The following is a 22,599-nucleotide window of genomic DNA, read 5'->3' on the forward strand; positions in this document are numbered from 1 at the left end:
AGGGGAGAATAAGAGGGGGAGATGGAGAGAGTGAAAGAAAGAGGGGGAGACAGAGAGAGAGAGAGAGAGAGAGAGAGAGAGAGAGAGAGGATGAAGGGGAGTCCGAGAGGGAGAGAGAGAGAGAGAGAGAGAGAGAGAGAGAGAGAGAGAGAGAGAGGATGAAGGGGAGTCCGAGAGGGAGAGCGAAAAAGGGAAAGGGGAGAGTCAGAGGGGGAGAAAGAGGGGGGAGAGGAAGGCCGACGCATGTGCTGCAAATTACACTTTCGCGGGCAGCCCTTGTGGCGGGGGTAACCAAGGCGACAGCGCGCGGGTGTTTTTGCATGGCTGCAGACCGCCGTGGGGGGGTGGGGGTCCCACTGACCCGGGTACGAGTTGTCAGGGGGAGGGAGAAAGACGGCAAAGCGGAGGGCCAGCCCCACTTTCCTTTCTTTTTTTTCTCTCCCTCTCTCTCTCTCCTAATTCGCCCCACTGGCGGCCTCTGCGGACCCCTCGCACGCACCTCCAACCTGCCTCCCCCCCTCCCTCCCCCTCTCTGTCTGCATATGCGAGTCTTCAATCGCTTCACCCTTATACAAGGCCCCTTCTCCCCATCCATATGTCGGGAGGCCCTTAATCTCACACTCCCCCCCCCCCCCCCCCCTGCCACTGTAGTCGGAGCTCAGCTTCCTTTTCACCCTCTCAGGGGGGGTGTCTGTGTGTGTGTGGGGGGGGGGGGGGGGGGGTCCTTCTTCACATGCCATCACTTATAGAGGACCACATTCTTCATTTTTCTCTCTCAAAGCAACAAGGTAACCCCCTCACTGCCCCCCCTTTCCTCCCCCCCCCCACACACACACACACACACACACACACACACACACACACACACACACACACACACACACACACACACACACACACACACACACACACACACACACACACACACAAAAAAAGGGGGGGGTGGGCTTTTGGGGGTTATATACAGTAGGAAGTCTTTTTTTTTTCTTTTATACTTTCGGCTTTGACTGAAAAAGTGAAAAAAGTGAATGGGTCGGCCTTCTAGAAAAAATAAAAAATAAACACAAGGTTGAGCTCATCGACTGCTCTCAACCCAGGGCCTCCGCGGAACTGCCCTCGCTCTCTGTGCCTCTCTCTCGCTCGCTCTATTGACTGTTATACGCACGTACAGTGTTCCAACCCTCTCTCTCTTCAACCGTATACCAACATAGTGTTCATACCCCACACTGTATAAACATACCGGGGAGAGCCATGTCAGTGATTAGGTATTTATTTGGGTTTGTTTGTTCACACGTCACGTATTACAGTTAATGTATTTCAATAAACATTGAACAGCGCTGCCATGTATGATACAGAAAAGACTAAAACTAAAAAAAAAAGAAAAAAAAACTAAAAGAAAGAAATGCATTGAATTCTCACTTGTGTTTTATAAAAATAGTGTTGCTAGAAAAAAAGTAGAAATTAGGCGTTGTACTAATCAAACTCAAATCGGACTACACGACTATACTGAAAGTATAACAAAAAGACAAGAAAAGAAAAAAAGAATAGGGTACATTGCGTTCTTTGTCAAGCAGGGTATAAAAGGAGAACATTTCTGTCAACGAAAGACATACAACAGATGCAACAGTGAACTCTCCACCTGATTTTCTAATGGACTAGATGCTCTAAAACATGACAGATTTCTATGTCAACCATCTTGTACAGATATTTGAATAAATTAAAAACGAAAAAAAAAATCAAATAACGTTACCCAAGTTTAGTTCTATATATCAAAACTTTTTTTTTAAACGCTAGTGTAGAAAAAAGAGGTATGGTGGTATCGGTGCTCCCTATATTTCTGTAATGACGATGCCCCCTGGTGGCAGAAAAACAGCAGTTCACTTTTATTTACGCTCGAATGGTCGCTCAATCCAGATGACGTCACCCCAAATACACCAACCTACGCGATTCGGAATAAGATCACCTATAGCCATACTCGTATAACCATAGTAATAATCAAAAAATTGCTAAGGCTCTTTTTTCAAGCAAACAATAGTCTCGGTTTATTTGTTAAAGGAACAATCCGGCCTATTATTAATAAACTATTATAATAATTATATACAATACATGTTCATGAGAATTTTTTATAGTCTTTGCATGCATATCTCAGATAGAAAACTCTAATCTCACCAACGAAAATGTCATTATTTAAATAGACTTTAGTGCTTCAAAAGTGGCATTTTGTTATCAAAGCATTCCTACTTGGAAATGGAGAGTTGATTTGGCGCGAAAAACAAAGAAAAAAATGATAGAATATATAAATAGTATGGACACAAATGAATTAGCCTTCAAATCGTTTACTAAACAGTCGTCATGTTAAAAAAAATAGATATCTTAAATTCGTAACTGACCAAAATTAAATGTTTACTGCAAACAACACATTTGAATAGTCATGCCTTTGTTGCTCGAAAATAAATGTGAATTCTTCCACTTTTGATTTTATAATACGAAACCAGTTACACCGACTTAAGCTCCTTACAGTTTAGGTTTCATTCAGTGCATGAACTGAATCCCTGAAAAACATGATCACGATTTGATTTGCGTTTTTGATGCTCTGTGTGTGTGTGTGTGTGTGTGTGTGTGTGTGTGTGTGTGTGTGTGTGTGTGTGTGTGTGTGTGTGTGTGTGTGTGTGTGTGTGTGTGTGTGTGTGTGTGTGTGTGTGTGTGTGTGTGTGTGTGTGTGTGTGTGTGTGTGTGTGTCGAAGCAAAGGTTTCCAATTTATCTTAAAACGGGTGGAAATTTCCACCCATTTGTTTTACAGTTTAATTAGGGATGGTTCTGACAACCAGCATGGTTTCAGTTGTAAAACGGTCAAACTGTATTCAATAGTGTGAGATATTCTCTGATCTCATATTTTATATAACTGAATTCAATGGTGTGAGATATTCTCTGATCTTAAATTCAGACTACACTGTAAAGCAATTTCATTTGAGTATTCTTATTGGAGATGGTTAGCAGTAGTCTGTTTAGATCTGTTATAATATATGCACATTTTAGTTTTTAGTTCATGACCACACCACCAAACCAATCGGTGATTACATAAAGAGAAACCAAAGCCATTTTCTTCATATAGTTGCCTGATTTATACATTTAAAATATTTTTTCCTCAGAATGTCAAAATTCTTGAGTCAATTTATTCGCCGAAATTTGTATAATCAATGCACATTGTTAAAAAAGATTGGCTTGAGGCTTTATCAATATATACAATTAAATAACATTTTTAGATAACGTTTTAAAAGTGGTCTCTGAATCAAACTAAAATGGTTCTGACACTGAAAAAGAACCAGCAGAGGTCACTGTTAGGTCCAAAAATAAAATGTAATCAGTACACAGTCAGTCATGAAAGTACACAACAATTCGCATTTTACAAACAATGCAGTCATGAAATAAGATACCTTCTAGTTTCAAGTGACAACAGACTCTAGGCCCGAATCATTTTTTTCAAGCCCCAGGCAAATATGAATTTAAATAGAATCGTGTATCGTGAAATCATAACGTATACCTCGTCTGTAAAGTGACGTTGTTTAACCTACAAAGGATCTGTTTTGGTGCCGCTGAACGGAGCTAACAACACCCAGGGGTTGGACCTTGCCTTGCGTTCATCCATACCCGCTCATTTGGATGACCTTGAGGTGAAGTCGTCATAGTGTCCCTTTATAGCAGAAAAATAAACGTGCTGCTTGGTGGGGCTTTCCTGAGAACAAACTCCATGCATATGTCTAATGCTAAACAATAACGTCATCCACTACAGCAGGAGCTACACAGGAAATGGCATTTTTGCGTTGATAAAAGTGAATTGTGAAATGCGAATCCAACACAATTATGACTTTAATATACTTTTCTGAATCTGTTAAAATCAAATTTTGGTCTAGGGACAACTATATGAGAAGGAAGACGGATTATTTTTTATAGAAATTCCTTTTACCATCCTATGGAAAAGCATTTTCTCACTGTAAAAAAAGAAGAAACAATACAATTGGACTTCAGCAGTTGTGATACAGGTTGCAAAATAATATCGTACCTATAGTCTAACATCGGCTTGGTCGTGAACATATATATTCAATCAATGCACTGAAGTGTATAGGTCAGTGTAAGGTCACTGTAAACCCTGTATTAAAGGTTGTATCAGCGTCAGCGATGTTGGGTGACGTGGCAGTGAACTTCGTAACACACATGCCCGTGTTTCTCCGTTTGAGAGGATCCATTGGATCACCATAGCGATAACCGCTATGGTGACATAATATAGAGTGAAGGATTCATAGATACTGAGGACAAGTAGGGGGTGCAAACAAAAAAATAACTTTAGTTAAACGACTCCAACCCTTTAATCATCGTACTGTCCGTGTCTCTTCTCACCAGATCTAATATTTAACTCACTGTCCAACTGGATTTGTCCAACCGCTACAATACGCCCGTTAAGTCTTTGAGTTCGTCTCGAGTGTACTTCAGAAGCACTCTGCGTCTATACACGTCTAAACCCTCGTTGCGTCACACACACAAACCTCTACGATTATAAATAGTCTTCGGGGATCTCCAGCGAGGAGGTCGTTGGGGTCACTATCCGATCTACACCTATATATATCCTAGCGGCGCGGCTGCACCTCAAAGCGAGTCGGTCCTACCCCATGTTGGAGCGCAGGAAGATGAGCTTGTTCATCTCCTCGGCCGTCACCTGCTGCCGGCGCTTCATGGCCAGGCTCTGCTCGCACAGCGCCACGCACTCGCTGCGGACCCCCACCGCCGGCACCGCCAGCAGCCAGAGCGCCAGGCGCGCCACCCGGGGGAACCTCTCCCCGGCCCCGCCTCCTCCTCCTGAGGCTCCTCCCCCCGCCGCTGCAGAGCTCCAGTACTGGAAGAGGTCCGGCGTGCCCTGCACCGGGGGCTCCGCCAGGTACTGGTAGAGCTCCTTGCGGACGTGCTCGCCGCCCACCCCGTTCCTCGAGGGGGTGGACGGGGTGGTTGAGGAGAGGGGCAGGGCGTTGGCCCCCGTGGGGACGCCGCCGCCGCCGCCGCAGTCGAGACGGCCGCGCTTCGGCGGGGGCGATCCGTCGCTGTTGTGGTCCTCAGCGCCCGAACCTCCCCCTCCACCGCCGCCGCCGCCACCGCCGCCGCCACCGCCGCCGCCTTCCCGGGGCTCGGAGGCCATCTCGCAGGCCCGGGCGATGATCTCGTCGTGCTGATAGGCCGGCACGGGGCGGAGCTTCAGCTGGGGGTCCAGGATCATGGCAACCTGGTGGGCGCGCTCCACCTGGCATGGGAGGAATACTAAATAATTAATACTTTAAACAATGTGGAGTGGACCGTTGAGCAGGGTCGGCTGTCGGGACACAAATACAATGGTGTGAGTTTCAGGGATTCTGGGGTGTGGTCTAGAGGCTGCAGGAGCACGTCGGCGCAGATCGGAGGCTGCGCTGGAAACCAAGAACCGCAAGGGGCGGAGAACCGCAAGGCGCGGTTCTCCGCCCCTTGCGGTTCTTGGTTTCCAGCCCAGGCTCCGATCTGCGCCGATTTGTTCATCCCTTAAATCACAGTTAGTCTCAAAGGACTTCATAGGACACATTTAAAACACCCCCGAACCCTCGCCCCCCAAAAAAGGAAAAGCTCCACTTTGTTATGAAGGAAGAAACCTTGAGATTTTAATGGCGGAGAATAATGTGGTATCTTTTTATTGTGTTCGATGGTGTGATAAAAAAACTAAACATAAAACATTGTTCTTTTGTCAAACAAAGTGTGAGGTTTGATGATGTCTTTATGTCTGTGATGTCCCGCCATGTTTTTATTGATCCCACCCTAGTTCCAGGGAAGAGCAAAAAAAAATACGGCTATAAAAACCATGGGCTCGTTTATCAAAGCCTAAACTCCTCACGCTTCTCCCTTCAAAGCAAAGCACCGGATTGATGCCTTAAACCCTTTAGAGAAAAGATGGAACAATCCCTCCCAGCAGGAACGCCACTGGGAACAACCGGCTCCTCAAACTCCCACTCCAAGACCCCCCGACGAGAGTGCTAAAAACAACAACTCCAGGAAGCGCTATGTGGCTCCCCCCAGCCGCTAGTGCGCTAATCTCGCAGCGACCCGGGTTCAAGGCCGACCTGCGGTTCAAAGCCGACGTCATCGAGTCTCCTTCAAACCATTTTCCTGTCTCTCCTCACTGTGCTGTCCTTAAAAAGGCACAAAAGCCCATCAAGTACGTTTTAAAGTTCAGACTGGTGTCAGAAACCCATCCCCTCCTGAACAACCAGCTCCTTAGGAAACATCTCATCGACTGAACTTGCGACTTGAGCCTTGTTATTTTCGCTTGTAGTCTAGATGGACGTGCTTTGTGGAGCTGCTCTATTCTCGTTTGGGGATTGAGAAAGCACTTCCAATGTTATGTGTGCGCTGCAACGTTTTGCACTGCCACTAATAAAAATGTTTTTCCTAAATCCTAAAAAATCCTACGGCTGCTCTGCATTGTGTCTAGGTATTTATTTAAGAAAATTGCCGCACAGTTTGTCTAGTTATTCCAATTTTCATTATGTACTTTAATTGTCCTCCGCCTCAACTTGTGAGTCGCACTGGATAAAGGCGACTGCTAAATATGTTTCCAAACAGTTTTTGTAGGTACAGCTCAAGCAGAAAGCTACCCCTTTAATCGGCACCAAACCAAAAATGTTTCCCTTTGAACTACTACTAAACTATTAAAGTTTTAGCATCATCATTAATATTCTAGCGGTCTAAGAGGCATCCAGAATGGAAGGAGCTGTGGTGTACACTATTCGTGGTTCGGGACCAAATCAAACAAAAAAGGAATGAGTACCTTGAAGTTTTCTTTCAGCGCCTCCAGGAAGTAGTGGCAGAGCTTGCTGGCCGTGCCCGCGCCGGGCTCCCCGGCCTTGGCCGTGAACAGCTTCTCCAGCCGCAGGTAGACGGGCAGCACCTGCTGCAGGGTGGGCCTCCGCTGGCTGCTGAGCTCCAGCGCCGCCAGCCGCAGCGGGGCCAGCAGGCAGGCCAGCGTGGCCAGCAGGTGCTTGTTCAGGCCCTGCAGCAGCGGCGCCGTGGCCTTGCTGCGGCCGTACGCCTCGCACACCTGCTCAAAGTGCGTGTGCACCTGGAGGAGCGACTCCGCCGTGCGGTCCCAGCACGGGGGCGTGGCCGCCTGGGCCCCGCCCTCCTCGCCTGACGGCGCCGGCCCGGCAGCGGCGGCGGCGGGCTCCTCGCGCAGCGACAGGCGGGTGGACGAGGCGATCTCGCGGCACGCCGCCAGCAGCTCCGCCAGCTCGTGGAGCCCCCGCGCCTGCAGGCTGTGCTTCCCCAGCACCGCCTGCACCACCGCCCCCAGCGAGCACCCGGCGCAGCGCAGGCACACCCGGCCCCGGCCCCAGCCCCCGCCCCCTCCGACTCCCCCGCCCCCGCCCAAAGGAGAGCCCCCGCCCACGCCGCCGGCGCCCGCCATCCGCGGCTCCGACACGTACACCGTGCGCACGTCCGACATGACGAACTCCGACAGCACGTTCTGGATCCACTGCTGCACCTGCTCGGGCCCCTCCCTCAGCTCCGCCTCGCGCACGCCCAGGACGTAGCGCCGCAGCCGCGCGCCCTCCACCTGGTGGGCCGTCAGCACGTAGCAGGCGTCGGGGCCGCGCGCCTGCGAGTGGCACGTCACGCCGAGGCCCAGCGCGGCGTTGGCGCCCAGCGCGCACGTCACCTTCACCTTCACCTGGTTGTACATGCGCGGCAGCTGCCGCAGCGCCAGCGCGCTCATGCTGCCGCCGAGGGCGTCGCGCGTGGAGTAGGCGCCGTGGCGGGCGCCCGTGTCCACCAGCGTCTGCGCCAGCTTCAGGAAGTCCTTGCCGCTGAGCACCGCCAGGGCGCTCAGGTCCGAGCACATGACGCGCAGCAGCCGCTCCGCCACCTGCTGCCGCTCCTTCTCCGGGAGCCCGTTGTCTGCATTCGCCGCCGTGGTGACCGCGGGGAGGGGGGGGGGGGGGGGGGGGGGGGAGGGGGAGGGAGGGAGGGACAAAGGACGGATCAATACGAAGGTCTAGAGTTGCATGAGGCTGACGGGGTGATTTGTCGTATCGCCGCTCGCTGGGTTAGTGAACCGCATTGTAGATTTTGCAGGGCGTATATATTGCGTAACATAATGCAGTTACTGTTGGTGGTTTTTTTTTATGTGCAAATACTAAACAAAAAGGAGAACGGTCAAAACCAACCGTGACCGGGGAACCGGTGCAATGTTCATAAAACATTCTTTGCTGATTTTATACACATAAGTAAATGTCCCCTTTCTCACACACACACACACACACACACACACACGTCACACACACACACACACACACACACACACACACACACACACACACGTCACACACACACACACACACACACTATAATTACACATGCACATTTCATGCAAAACTCTTGATCGATGTTCATTCATGTTTGAAAAAAATTGCGACTATATCGCCTGTAAAGCCTGAAATAAGTAAAGGAGTTGGCCTTGGAAAACCCTGCGTTATTTTTACACAGAGCAAAATCCAATAACGAGACTGCATTATTTTTCTTTGAAATAATGCAGCCCATTAAAATAATGGTCAATAAGCTCAGTAGAGAGCAACAACAATAGATGCGAAGGGTAATCGAAATGTTGGATTGAAATTTAACTGTGCGTATCGGACCAGTCATTGTGGTGTTAAATTTCTAAAGCAAAAATAAATAAAAAATGCACTAACTGAACAGAATATCTTCTCAAACAATCTCAGCAAATGGCAACCGCAAATAGGCTACAAGGGACAATCAAAACCGGGATTGATTTGTTTGTGTGCTACTGCAGTGTTGTTTTTTGAACGACAATGCAGTCTCCAAAGCTAATTATACATTTATACACTCAACAAAAATAAAAACGCAACATTTTTGTTCTCCCTCTCATTTTCCACGAGTTGAAATAAAAGATACATTACTTTTTCAGTGCACACAAAAGGCCTATTTCTCTCAGATTCCGAGCACAAATTGGTTAAAATCGAAGCACGTGCACGTCGTCCTCACAAGGTTCCTGACCCGACTGCGGTTTATTGACCCAACCGTCTAGCATGGCCAAATACTCTCTTCCGATTGGCTGTTTGATGAACTTCTCCTGTTCCTGTTTGATGAAGCGAAAGGCTGTTAGCTTTTGTGCACTCACATACACACTCACAGATTTTGAGCAATGTGTGCAAAAAATATTGAGAGAAATGGCCTTTTGTGTGCATTGAAGAAGTCTTGGAACTTTCATTTCAACATTTAACATTTTTTAGCTATTTTTGATGAGTGTAGTTCAACGCAAAATTGTGATCTATATTGATAAAAGGTTTGGTTTTTTAATCAACAAAAATAAAGTCATCCTAATTCTGCATCTCTTTTTAATACTCCTCACTGTCTTTTCCTCCCAACAGCTCCCTTCTGGGATTCACAAAATCCATCTCATGTACATCTAACCCCCATCTTCAATGAGCTAGTTAACAGAGCGCTGGAGCCCTTCCATGCTGACTCACGGCTGGGGAGCGAGTGGTTCCTCTGAGCCGCTCCGTGGGCCTGGGCCTGGGCCTGGGGGGCTGGGGTCTGGACCGCAGAGATGGTGGTCTGGGCCGCTCCTTGGCCCCTCCACGGTGGCTCCTGGGGGCCTGAGACTGGGGGCGATTTGGGAGAATCCCCCTTGGTGTGGTTCTCGTTGTCGGCTTTAAACACAGACGGAATAACAACAACAACGTTCACCACAACAGTCAAATCGAAAAAAGAGGGTTTGTGAGTTTGTATGTTAGACGCGTGGCATGGGATTAGAACACAATGCAATGGTTATGAGTGGGTTGAAATTAAATGAAGCAACAAAATATAGCAAAAGGAGATAAGAGGAGATGAGAAAAGCAGCAAGCTAACTTTCCCTACAGAGAGAACATACAGACTACTACCGATACCTTTTTTGTAATTTCAGCGTATAAACTAGCAGTTTGACTTGCACCTTATATTTTGTCCCATTAATATTAGTTCAGGCCGATTATTATTATTAATATTATTTCAGAGCGGCTACATTTTAGTGCCAAAATTAAACAAACCCCCCCCCCCCCCCCCCCCTTCTCCATGCATGATGTGCTTGTTGGCATCATGCAGCCGTGCATCCCAGGTGTGAAGGACTCACCTGCGTGGGACTGCATGTGCTCCAGCAGGTTGTTGTAGAACTGGAACTGGATGCCACAGGCGCCACAAGTGTAGGGTTCTAGGAAATCACAAAAAGGGCCAAAAGAAGTTGGACTCCCTCTCTGGGTAGGCCAGTGAGGTTTTGGCATTCGCAAAAACTCAGGACATTAGCGTGATGTTTATTGTTTTTTTTAACTGCCAATCAAGCCATTGAGCGGATGCTTTTATTCAAAGCAACTTAGAGTGAATTATGGGTCATCGAGGAGCCAGGTAGGGTCGGCTTAGCTCAGGAGGTAGAGCAGTAGAGTAGTTGTCTTGTAACTGAAAGGTTGCCAGTTCGATCCCCAGCTCCTCCTAGCTGAGTGTTGTTCTGATGTGACCCTGAGCAAGACACTTGACCCTAACTGCTCCTGACGAGCTGGCTGTCGCCTTGCATGGTTGACCCAGCCGTCAGTGTGTCAATGTGTGTATTAACCGATGTAAGTCGCTTTGGATAAAAGCGTCTGCTAAATGCCCTAATTGTAATTGTAGGGTCTAGGGCTTGTGAGGGTAACTTGCCATCAAGGATGCCCAAAGGTTTGGTGGGGCGACAACCAGTGGATTGAATCCAGTGGCCTTCGGCTGGGAGTCAAACATCCTAGCCACTAGACTATCCTGCCACTGATTGGTCTATTTATTAAAAAAAAAAAAAGAGACCACTTTTCTCTGAGATTTTCTCTTTGGAAAGTCTAAGCCGGAGGCTTTCACAACATAAAAAAGGGGGAAAAAAAGAGACAAATTTAGCTTTTCTTGGTTGTCCTGCAGATTACCCGATTATTGGAGATACACTCATAGAGCGTCCTAAACCTACTTTACAGAAGCTGCACATTTTGTGAATGAAAGATTACTTAAAAACACTAACACCACTCACTCCGTTTTAAACTGCCCCTGCACTTTCATCTGTACTGATTATCTAGAGTGTAAGTTAGCCACGTTTCATCTTGGATTCCAATAATAAAATACTTGGGCAGGAGGGGAGATCGTTTACACCCATGGTTTAGACCAACGGCCAGTTTGTGATTGTTCTTTTTTAATCAAGCCCGAGTCAGCTATCACCAGATTTCGACACCATTATTTTAGTGGCAGTGACAAAAAGTCCCTGATTTCTATATTGAGACTAAGACGTTCAAAACTATTTTGGGTTCACTGGCAAAAAAGGAAAGCAAAAATGAGAAGTACAAAAAGAAAAGCAAAATGTGAAAGGATTAGAGGAGAAAATGGAGAAGATGCCATGAAGACAGGGAATGACTAGCTAAGTGCTCTTGGTGATGGATGGTGTCGGGACATACTTTGAGTTGTAGAGAACGTGCTAGCCACCAGGGGGCTTGTGGTTCCTGGGGAGGAGAAGAGAGGTGGATGAAACAGCGCCCTCTGTAGGCCACAGGCGGTACAACAGCATGCTCATACATCACAGTCTCTGCACTGACTTCAAGAAGAGGGCTTTCTCTTCTGTTCGTTGATGCCAGAAACGGGTTGGAATAAATAAACGCTGCTTTTCTCAAGGCCATTTGGTACAACATACTTGGTCCTCTTTGAGTGGGCTAGAGATGTTGTGTTTTTTTGTATTGGCAAAACATTGTCTTGGTTTGGGTGTTGGTTAGACTACAGTAACAGCTTTGAGATCAAGGCATATAAACAGGCTGAATTGGCATTTCATTTTTCGTATCATCTTATCAGTATTTGGGACCAATTATTTCTCCTTCACTGGTTACTCTAATTGCAGTAGTAAAAATCTAGAATCCAGACCAAATCATACACATATCTCAACTGATTAACTGATTGTAAGAATCAATTAAGCCCACATTAGAAGCAGGCTTGACTCATGTCTCTTTTCATTCAATTCAGTGTTCTGTGCATAATATTGACAAGAGCCTTTTTGATGATACAGTGCTGCGATGCAGGCACGTGCAGAGGGGGGGCTATGGGTGCCCGAGCCCCTGCCCTTTTCCCTCTGAAGGACCAAAGCGCCCTTTTGAGTGGTCATTTAAATTTTCAATGCTTTGTAAAATGACACATGAACAATAAAACATTAACATGTGAATAAATTATTCGAGAATAAAAATGTCTGAAAGTAATAATCGAGAAGTAAAGTTTGTACTTTGTAGCCTCGTTTACCGGCGCTCAGTGCGCAGCTGCCGCTGGGTGACGTCATAGGCTATCAACGTGACTTTTCACCTTTGCCTGCCTGCGCGATGCGCTTGTTGTTTTAAGAGACGGTACAATGCAGGGTAAGATCACTACAGAGTCAGACACAGACAGTTGTTTCCAAAACCATTAAGTTGATAATGCTAAATAAACTGTAACAGTTATCTCGTTTTGTAGCGTCATTTTGAAGTATAGGCCTATGTTTGCCAGCAAAAGCTTTTCAACAAGCATCGTTTTAACTGACTGTGAAAGTGGGTACCACTCGGTTTATTTTCTATAGCCTACCAGCAAACCTATCTGGGAAACCTTTTGAAATTGCAATGGGAAAGCATACATTGTTATATTGAATCTGTATAGGCTACTCTTTAGTAACTACGTGGCCACATGACATGGCCAGTGGCGGTGGGTCAATAGAGGGCGCCAGGGCGCTGTCACACCATATTTGTACCGGGTGCCAAATTTGTACCGGGCACGTCATCCCGGTAAAGACCCCCCACAGTAACAGACCCCAGTCTATTACTGTGCCAAACCAAAAATTTTGATCACCAGCTGCCACTGGACATGACAAATCCGTTTCATGTCTACTCTGTCTCAGTGTCTCTGACAGTAGTGGTTTTTGCATGTGCCCTTTTTTGAATTTGAGCCCCTGCCCCTCAAAGGGTCGCTGCACGGCCCTGCTGCGATGGCTCATTAACAAAGTAATAACAGCAATGTCTATTATTGGATTGCGCTGCCAGACATGTTTTCTCTATGCGCACATGAAGACAGATTTCTACTTAAACACCAGGATTAAATAGATAAGTGAGTTCATAAAACTTCCCATTGCTTACCACTTGAGTTCTTGGAGCTGTTGGTGTCCACCAGACTTGACTGCATTGTGCTTTCCACTTTACGAATTAACAGAGTGTCTTCGAACACAAACATGACAATAAGAGGAAATGTAAACCAGGAAAAACAAAGTGACTATATCTGTATCGAATTACAATGGTTTTCTAAATCAAACAATCCCTAGCACTACATCCAACATGGTCGTAGTAGTGTTAATGTAATGTACAATGCACATTTTCTAACAGTATCAAAAATATGGGCCACATTTTTCATCTTCATTTCCCTTGCTTTGACCCACTTCAAGGAAGTGTGTGTGCGTCACGCTTTAAATAGTTCCTTTAAAGCAGAGCTCCATAGCAGAAGAGGGAGGGGGGGGGGGGGGGGGGTTGATCAGGTGAAAGATACCTCAGCTAAAGACACCCTTTAAGATACTAAAATATATTCTGTAGTCCATCGCTGTAGGATGCGAACAAGTAGGTGTAGCACACGAGGGAATGCTGAGAGAGTGAACGGTTTATTATGTATTTTTAATTTTAGGTCTTACGCCTTCCAATTTAGAATTTTACTTTCCTTTGACTGTTGCGCTTTTATCGCCATGTAATCTGCTTTTCCTCGCCCTTTGTGTTTAAAAACGCTGCTGCATAAATAAAGAGTTGATTTATTATTATACATCATTATCAGACGTGTGATGTATTTATACCCAACATGAATTGAAATGATTCCAATTCCGGCGCTTGAATAAAAATGTTGCAGCGTATTATTATTATTTTTTTTAAATGGCCATCTTATCTCACCATCTTGCCTAACAACATGCTGCAGTGTGAAAAAAGGAAAGAAATGTAAAAGACAAAAAAAAAAAATACATGGTAGAGAGGAAAGACTAGGCTTACTTTTCTCCTTGCTCGGTTGACCAAATTTGTTCAAGTCAATTTTCCCTCGCTGCTGTGTGCACGGGGACTTCATGTCAAAGGAACGACCTGAAACAACAAACCAAGAGTTCTGTCCCACACTCTACTTGGAAAAGTAGTTCACTGTGACTCAAGTTGTTCATACAGACATCGGCAAAGAGTGCAGGATGGGTACACTAAAAACATATTGAATGTCTGTAAAAGTTTGTGCTATACATCCAGTCATTAGCAGTTTAGTTTAGTCACTAAAATTATATATTGGATCATATATTTTCTTTATTACAATGTTTCATAATCTTTTTATATTTATATTCATTAACATAAGCCAAAGAATGTATGGCACGATAGTATTATGATAGTAGATATGCTGAAACCAGGAAAGAAAATGCATAATTCTGTTTCAGTTTGCTTCCTAATAAAATTAAAACAGTATTTTTTCCGAGGAGCTATTTTTGGTAGCCAGACTTGTACATAACTGCAGCAAGGCCTGAGGTCAAAACATATCTAACATAAACATAATTTTAGGACGCTTTTTTATAATTTGGTTTTCTGAGCATGCTAGGACTCGGGCAGAGGCAAACATGCCCGCACCCATCATGCATCTTGTCGAGTGTGATTATCAGCTGCTTCCAATCACCCTGGACCAAACCCTGAGAAAACTAAAAGAGTCCCTCCTCCTTTTTTGGCAAAAGTCTTTCTTATGAGGATCAGATTCAATCCATCCACTTTTTTTTGTGTGTTTCATTTATGTTCAATGACTATGTATGGAATTATATTGGTGGGATTTCAAGAACTCATGCCCTGACCTGAAAGCCATTGGGCAACACAAGGAATTTGTCTCATTCACAGTTGGATTGTGTACGTCTAACAATATGAAATCCAAAAATAAATTGGTTTTAATTTAACTTATACAAAATATCAAATGTTCTGTACATCTGGAATCATAAATAGAAAAATAAGATATCAAAACACGATGGCAGCATAGTTTTACAGTAACAATGTAATTCCCTGCATGCACTCCTGTATTCAAAGCATTTACTGTGTCGCTGCATTCGCAAAAAAAAAAAATTACAGCCAATTAGAATTCCATAAAAAAAAACAGCCAAACAAATTTCAAACAGCCTGTAAAGCATCTTATAGAAATGACATGAATGGTATTTATCAGGGCTATTCAGTCAAATAGCAGACAGATTTAGAATTTGATGTATTCATATTTAGATACAAGCCACTGAGGAGATGTAGGGGGGGGGAACCTTTGCTAAAGGACGGCTACAGGTTGGACTGTAGATATGGGGGATGGAACCCAATTCCTACCAGCTTGGAGACCACACCCCAAGCCACTAAACCGTCCTTACCCCTAATAAAATGGCATATGGTGCAGTGCTGCACGATGTAATGCTATTTCCTTTTTCATTTGACATGCAACTTTTATTTGATAATACAAGCGCAATTAGAAACTCACCCATCGGTGTGTGAAGAGCAACGTGTTCCTGGTAGGGGTTAAAGTACTTGTACTGCTTGCCGCAAACCTCACACACATAGCTCCCCGTTTCTGAAAGGGAAAATCAGATCAAAAAGCGAGGCAAATCAGTAAGCAACTCATTGCTGATCTAATATTTTCTAATGACGTAATCTTACGTAACATTTGTTTTGGTTTTGACTCATGCTGCCTTTACGACTGCCCATTGGGCATACTGAAAACCTAACTTCCCCTGAAACGAGGGATCCCTCGAGTGTGTACTTTCCCATGGTTCCTTCCCTCTGAGTTTTTACATGCCCTTTAGTTGATTTAGGCTTAAGGGGAGTTGATAATGTGTGAGACTAACTGGGATTAAGGCAACATAAACTATAACTCAAGTCACTCAACTGAATGTTTTGTCAAGTGTAAGAAGCTTCTTTTAAAAAAAATAATAATTTGGATTCATTGGTTTGGAGCCGGAGTCCCAAAAAAAAGTGGATGTTTTAAAGCAGAGAGTGGAGTCAACATAAAAATTGGGGTCACGAATCAAACCAGATCCTGCATTATTTAACACAAATAGTATATTTAAAGTGCCTGTAAGTCGTCGTTTTGGGTTACTTTTTTTTGCAGTTTTTGCAGTTAGCACTCCCACCCACAGGCTTTCCCACACAACTGTATATGCGGCTCTTACATGTCTCCTGCCTCTTTTCCCTGACAGATTTCTTTTTTCGTTTTGTTAGCCACTACTGGGAGGTGGCTTTGTGTGTTACCCCATTGTGAATCAAGACTGAAATCCTGCTACCTGACAGTGAACATGCACAGCTAAACTAGAGTCCTCTCTCCTGATTGGACAAATTGGGAACGGGATACCTATGTCCCTGACCAAGTCCCTGACTCAGTGATGCCTGTCGGAATATAGAGCTACCCAAAGTTTATTTCAACAAATAAACTTTGCTTATGTGTATAGAATAGTATGCATATTTTTGTTTTGGATGGGATCCTGTTCTGCACTATGTATTGCCTGGCGTCACAAAGCTGCATCCTTTGAACACATAAACATCCACATGAGGTCTTACTTGGTCCAATCTTCTGATAGGGTTCGACCGGCTCTCCCTCCTTAATGTCTTCCACCGGTAACCCCACCTGCTCGTACGGATCTGAGAGGCCAGAAAGCACAAATGACAAGATAAACATCTTGTCATTTGTACATGGGTCGTGGAATTGCCACAATATTTGTTATTTTCAATTAATTTCTATAACAATTCTTTATAACGGGTTGCTTTTTTCCCCAACAACAAAAAACAATTTGTTTGTTATTTGTTAATGAAAATAAAATGCATCCCTAGATGCCTTGCATGAATTAGTATTGTATTGATGAACACATACATATATATACACACACACACATATATATATATATATATATATATATATATATATATATATATACACACACACACACACACATATATATATATATATATATATATATATATATATATATATATATATATATACACACACACACACACACACACACACACACACACACACACACACACACACACACACACACACACACACACACATATATATATATTTATATATATATACAGTGTGGTAGTCTATTTTATTGTAGTGGGTATACTGTGATGATTCCCTCCCAGCCTCGTACAAACCCGTCCCACCGGTACGTGTACGTGTGTGGCGCTTATGGGGTGTCGCACCACACTCACCAACGCAGGGGTCTACAACCCGCTGATTTAAGAGTATAACGATTATCAACAATCATGGAAAGCTGAGTAGGTTTATCAGTTTTAATAACAGTATGAACAAATGGAACACAAAAATGAAAAGTTGTCCTTTGTATATCTATAGTAGCAATAGCACATGCTATTTGTCCTTTTTAGCACACAATAGCACATGCTATTTGTCCTTTTTAGGATTTTGTCCTAAAAAGGACAAAATCTACTCAAAATAATTTAATGAACTGTTTACAACCATGGCTAACCAGTGCATGAGAAGGAGATGACGACTAATGTTTCACGCTTTCAATTGCTCTAATTTGAGCTCTTACTGTTGCTATCTAACATACCATACAGTAGGCCTAATTGAATTGTGTAAAAGTGTGAAATTACTGCACCTTAAAAATGACCATGAATTAGCTATACTCTCATTTGCATAGTGATTAACATTATGAATTTCAATTGTGCATACCAACTGTATGTTGGCTGACATTTAGCTAATTTTTTTTCCCTCCACTCTAACCAAGGATGCCTGTTTTTAAATTCCCTAGCCTGACACCCAGTCTGAAAGGCTGGCCATGGGGTTTCTCATCTAAAAGTAACAAGAAGATATAAAGTGGGATTAAAACATTGTCTTCTGTTAACTACTTATTATGTGGTTTACACATTAATATGGGAGTACTGGACACACACACGCGCGCGCACGCACACACACGCGAGAAGGAGGGGCCGCTTCGCGCTTCGTAATAACAGAGACAGGGCAGAACGCGAGCCGAGCGCGCAGGGGGAATTTTATGAATGGTGAATGTAGGAGATAACTTCCCCTGCTTAAAGTATTTTATTGCAGTTATACCCAACCGGTATTTATTTATATTTTTATATATATATATATATATATATATTAGAGCTGTCAGTTAAACGCGTTATTAACGGCGTTAACGCAAACCAAATTTAACGGCGTTACAATTTTTTTTTTTTTTTTTTTTCTTTGGCTCAAAACAAAGAAGCAGTAGCCTGACTGCTATGTTCAAATGACATTTGTTCAAAGCAGTCGTTTAATTGCACTATAGGCTCTTTTTTTGTATCGTCCTGTTTTGATCAGTGTATATGCCAATGTTGTTATCAATAAAAAATCATTTGCACAAGGCAAGCCGATGCACTTCACCATGTTCATAAGAGAATTAAAATGAGAAGAATTATGGGACAAAAAAATCAAGGGATATTTAGCATAGAAAAATAATTTGCGATTAATTAGAGTTAACTATGACATTAATGCGATTAAATATTTTAATCGCAGAGAGAGAGAGAGAGAGAGAGAGAGAGAGAGAGAGAGAGAGAGAGAGAGAGAGAGAGAGAGAGAGAGAGAGAGAGAGAGAGAGAGAGAGAGAGAGAGAGAGAGAGAGAGAGAGAGAGAGAGAGAGAGAGAGAGAGAGAGAGAAATTATGAGCATGGTGTTTACCATCGACCGCGTGCAGGTCCCGATGCTCCTGGAAACAGCTGTAGTACTTGTACTTCTTCCCACAGATGTCACACGAGTACCGGAAGTTATCTAGATAGGGAGACAGGACATTCATTTTTGGTTCGCTTTTGATGGTCAACAAAGATTGCATATTTATTGTCCGGTAGCCGGTAGAAGGAATGAAAAGATAAATAGCACATATTTCACCTTGGATTTAATCCAACGGATAGTATGTGAATATTCATATGGCCATTGTTTAACAAATTATTATACAGTCAATCACAAAAGGAGCAGGGTCTTTCAAAATTATTCCAAGTATTTCAGTTGTACCCATTCATTTCCATTTAAAATTTGGCAGGGAGTGCGACTACATCTAGAATACAAATGTCATCAAAGAAAATTGACCAAAGTGAATCACTTCAAAGAACACGGCAAAAGAAGGCATTTGAAAACAAAACAAAAACCCTTCCATAAAGTGCTGTGATTCTGGTTGATGCTTTGAAGAGGGTAAAGGGGAACAGAGGGAGCTAGCTAATTGCTATCTGCTAATTTGCTAGATTACATTATAGTTTAGCTCTGAATGAGGATCCGCACAAAAGAACAGGCCTGTGAATCATTCCTAAACAAGCTATTGTCGAGGCACGTTCGTAAAAGAGCCACGGAGAAGCCAAATCAATCACTGGCAAATCAAATCATAGCTCTGTTGGCAACATCTGACAGAACTTAGCCCCCTGGTAACACTTTAAATCTGCTGTCATTGTTTAATTAATGCTGCCTTCAGAAACTAAAGTGAACAATCGACCCACAAATAGCAGAAACGATCAATGACAAATTTGATACGTTTCAGACAAAGAATGATATAATAATTATCGTCTATAGTTGAACGTCGTGCTTAGCTCGTGGCCTTTGACTGTCGTGTACGGAAAACAAGATGGACCTACGTATTGACGTGGAGGACGATTCAACTTTTAAAACATCTTTGATTCATACTTGTTTCATACTTCAACTCATAACATAAATAAATATGCACCAAGTCACTTTATTTTTTTAGCTCTGCCATCACTTTTGATACAATTATTTGACATTATGAGGACGTTGAAGGTATAAAAATCTAGCGACAACGCCTCAATCAACCCAGGGATGTTTTTATCCCCCCCTCTCCTTCACAAAAAAATCTATTTAGTGTGGGAAGGTTAAAAAAAAAAAAAGGCAAGGAAATCTAATCTTGAACGAAAAAGTGATGGCAACAGTGGAAACGGTAACACAGTGCACGTTTAATTTATTCCTTGCCACATGTCAAATTCAAAAAATGTGCTCCCTTATACAATCCATATGCGAGTAGTATGAATATTTTAATGACGCTGTGGTATTAACAACGGTGAGCTAAATTCCTCATAGTGCTGTTGAGAAAGATTTCCTGGTCTGTTGGGGATAAGGCTATATTTGGCTCTGGGGACTTGGTGAGATATCAAGGCCTTGTAGACCCTTGCTAAAGAAAATCCAAATTTACACAGAGTAGGTCTTTGTAGAGTCTTCCGAAAATAAAGTCTACGTGATCATCTTCAAATTCAGAAAGTTTGTACCGCTATTTTTTAAGCATAGAATCTGTGCTATACTTCACCTATGCAGTTTCCTTATTTTGAAAGTTTTTTACAGAGTATTTCAAAACAATGTGGGTAAAAATCAAATCTGCCAAAAAACTGTCGTGAACCACTGTTTGCACAACTACCACCATTGCAAAAGTTCAAACCCCGCCCCTTTCTTCCCTTTCATTGTCCTTTTCTTGAAGAAAAGATGAGAGTCCATCAGAATATTAACCAAACACTGTTCTGCTAGTCTATGGTTAGTCTATCGCCCCAGTCCCTAGAGGGGGCTTCCTGTATCGTCCACCAGTACTCCTGGTGGGTGTGGGTTGGGGCAGGTTCAGATGGGCAGGGTCAGGTGAGGTCATATCTCTTTTGACTGAACTGTTTTTGTGTGCCCACAACACATTGTGTGCCCCCCCCCCCCCCCCCCCGAACCCATTGATAGCTTGGCTCCCGGTGTGCAAAGCGTCTGGAGCAAATACGTCTGAACATGTTGACAAATCAAGCAGACATTCAAGTTAATTTAGAAGAAGCCGTAAAAATGGATAGTGTAGAGTCTTGTTCAGAAATACCTTGGATACCTCCGAAAAGTAAAATGTATTGTTTTGGAGAAACCAGCAAGAGTAAGCTATATCATGATAGCATCCAACCAAACAATCCCTCCACTCCTGTCACGCCCCCCTTCAAAGCAACTGCCCAAAAAACACACAACTAGTTCACATCAATATTAATGGTTCGCACCAACTCATTATCTTACTGACACTTAATTTTATGACTGTCACATGTTTTATATTTAGGTTTTTACTTTAATGATGCTATTTCGGCAGATCTATGCAAGGTGTCTTTTCAGTACAGAGAAGAGAGTACACAAAGTGAAATGTAGTCAAGTGATTATCATCATTATTCAGAACGGGCCTTTGTTGCTGCGGACTGCAGACGGCGGCCTGTTAAAGGCAGGTCAGTGACGCCGGTAATTAGCCAGCGGAAGCCGCAACTTGCTTTTCTGCTTCTCCTTTTCTTATTGTTGAAGTGTATGTGGGCGGGCAGAAAAACACATTTAAGACAGAAGAGAATCAAGAAGCAGGGGGGCAGGGAGTGCTATTAGTCAGTCCTAAATAGAACACATGCATTTGTGTCATCACTTGAAGTACAATTAAGACACAGAGCATTGAAAAAAGTCCATCCCGAAAAACAACCGATTTTTATCACCTATCATGCCATATCCTTCAAAGAATTACATAAATACACACATACTAACATACATACATACACACACATATTCTTTGAAGGTTACTGGTTAAAGATAATTCTTGGCTTGTAGTTTCTAATTCAAAGTGCAAAAGCTTTTCTTCGTAACATGTCATTTTCAAAAAAATTAAAGCATGCAGACAACCTCAGAGCATCAGAGTGGTGCTCTGCTCCATGTCCGGGAGGATGTGTTGAATGGGACTAAAACATTCATAGTGAAAAGGGATCGCATTTCGGGACGGAGCCAAAAGCAGCCTAAAGAGAGCTTTATGCTGAGACCAAATTAGATCAACAGTCCAATAAAACCGTATATTTAGGTGTGTCCTAGATGAACACCCAGTGGATTTTTGCACTGGATATAGAATTTCTTTAGTGCAAATGTGAACACAGATGTACACCTTTCAAAAGCATCTATCACAGTCGGAATAAATGTATAAAAAAAGAATGAAAGAAAAAGTCTTGATCGTCAGAATGTCACAATTGCTGTGAATACTAAGTAGTTGTAATATTTATCATACTTAAAGCTTGTGCAGTGAATTTAATGTTTTAGCTATTTGTCAAAATTCTATTTATATCCCGACAGCAATCAGTAAAGCAAATACTCTGACAAAAATAGGACAAAGATCTGTTATCTGTTGCTGTCGGAGGCATTGATCATTTCACTCAGCCTGAATGAAACCTCCCTACCTGGCTACAGATCTTCAAACAGGTGTCCGACAGGTTTCCAAAATGCTGGGCAGACCTATTGCTAAAGCTAGCTAGCTAGTCATGTTTTTTTGGGACTAGTTTTGGAGGGAGGCCAGAAGGGATCTTTTGTTGGTTTAGATACTTTAAAAAAAATAAGGCCTACTCTGGCTGGTTTGTCCAAATGGCCTACCCTAGCTTTGAAGAAAATATGAAATAAACTTGAAGAGCACAGCTTACTTTCAAAATATGACCCATTTCCAAGTAAAGAAATAGCTAATTGTGCCAAGATGAGATTTGATT

At 43.4% G+C, this 22,599-nt stretch overlaps 1 protein-coding gene across 7 annotated transcripts in view; it reads right to left on the bottom strand.

Annotated features, from left to right (window-relative positions):
* Positions 1-1,254: 1,254 nt before the first annotated feature.
* znf618 (zinc finger protein 618) overlaps positions 1,255-22,599 on the bottom strand; it is a 33,166-nt gene continuing 11,821 nt past the window's right edge. For 2 of the 7 annotated variants that reach the window (XM_030341556.1, XM_030341554.1), the window contains exons 5-14: positions 18,779-18,868; positions 16,651-16,731; positions 15,578-15,667; positions 14,098-14,184; positions 13,210-13,287; positions 11,524-11,568; positions 10,197-10,274; positions 9,556-9,738; positions 6,840-7,966; positions 1,255-5,288 (exon numbers count right to left, since the gene is read on the bottom strand). In XM_030341556.1, coding sequence (XP_030197416.1) covers positions 4,659-5,288; positions 6,840-7,966; positions 9,556-9,738; positions 10,197-10,274; positions 11,524-11,568; positions 13,210-13,287; positions 14,098-14,184; positions 15,578-15,667; positions 16,651-16,731; positions 18,779-18,868 — 2,489 coding nt within the window. In that variant the 3' untranslated portion in view covers positions 1,255-4,658. Of the gene's footprint in view, positions 5,289-6,839; positions 7,967-9,555; positions 9,739-10,196; positions 10,275-11,523; positions 11,569-13,209; positions 13,288-14,097; positions 14,185-15,577; positions 15,668-16,650; positions 16,741-18,778; positions 18,869-22,599 lie in introns of all 7 variants that reach the window. The other 5 variants (XM_030341555.1, XM_030341553.1, XM_030341557.1 and 2 more) reach the window with 4 other exon arrangements.

The sequence above is a fragment of the Gadus morhua genome, chromosome 19, assembly GCF_902167405.1.
Source record: "Gadus morhua chromosome 19, gadMor3.0, whole genome shotgun sequence".
Classification (NCBI taxonomy): Eukaryota; Metazoa; Chordata; class Actinopteri; order Gadiformes; family Gadidae; genus Gadus; species Gadus morhua.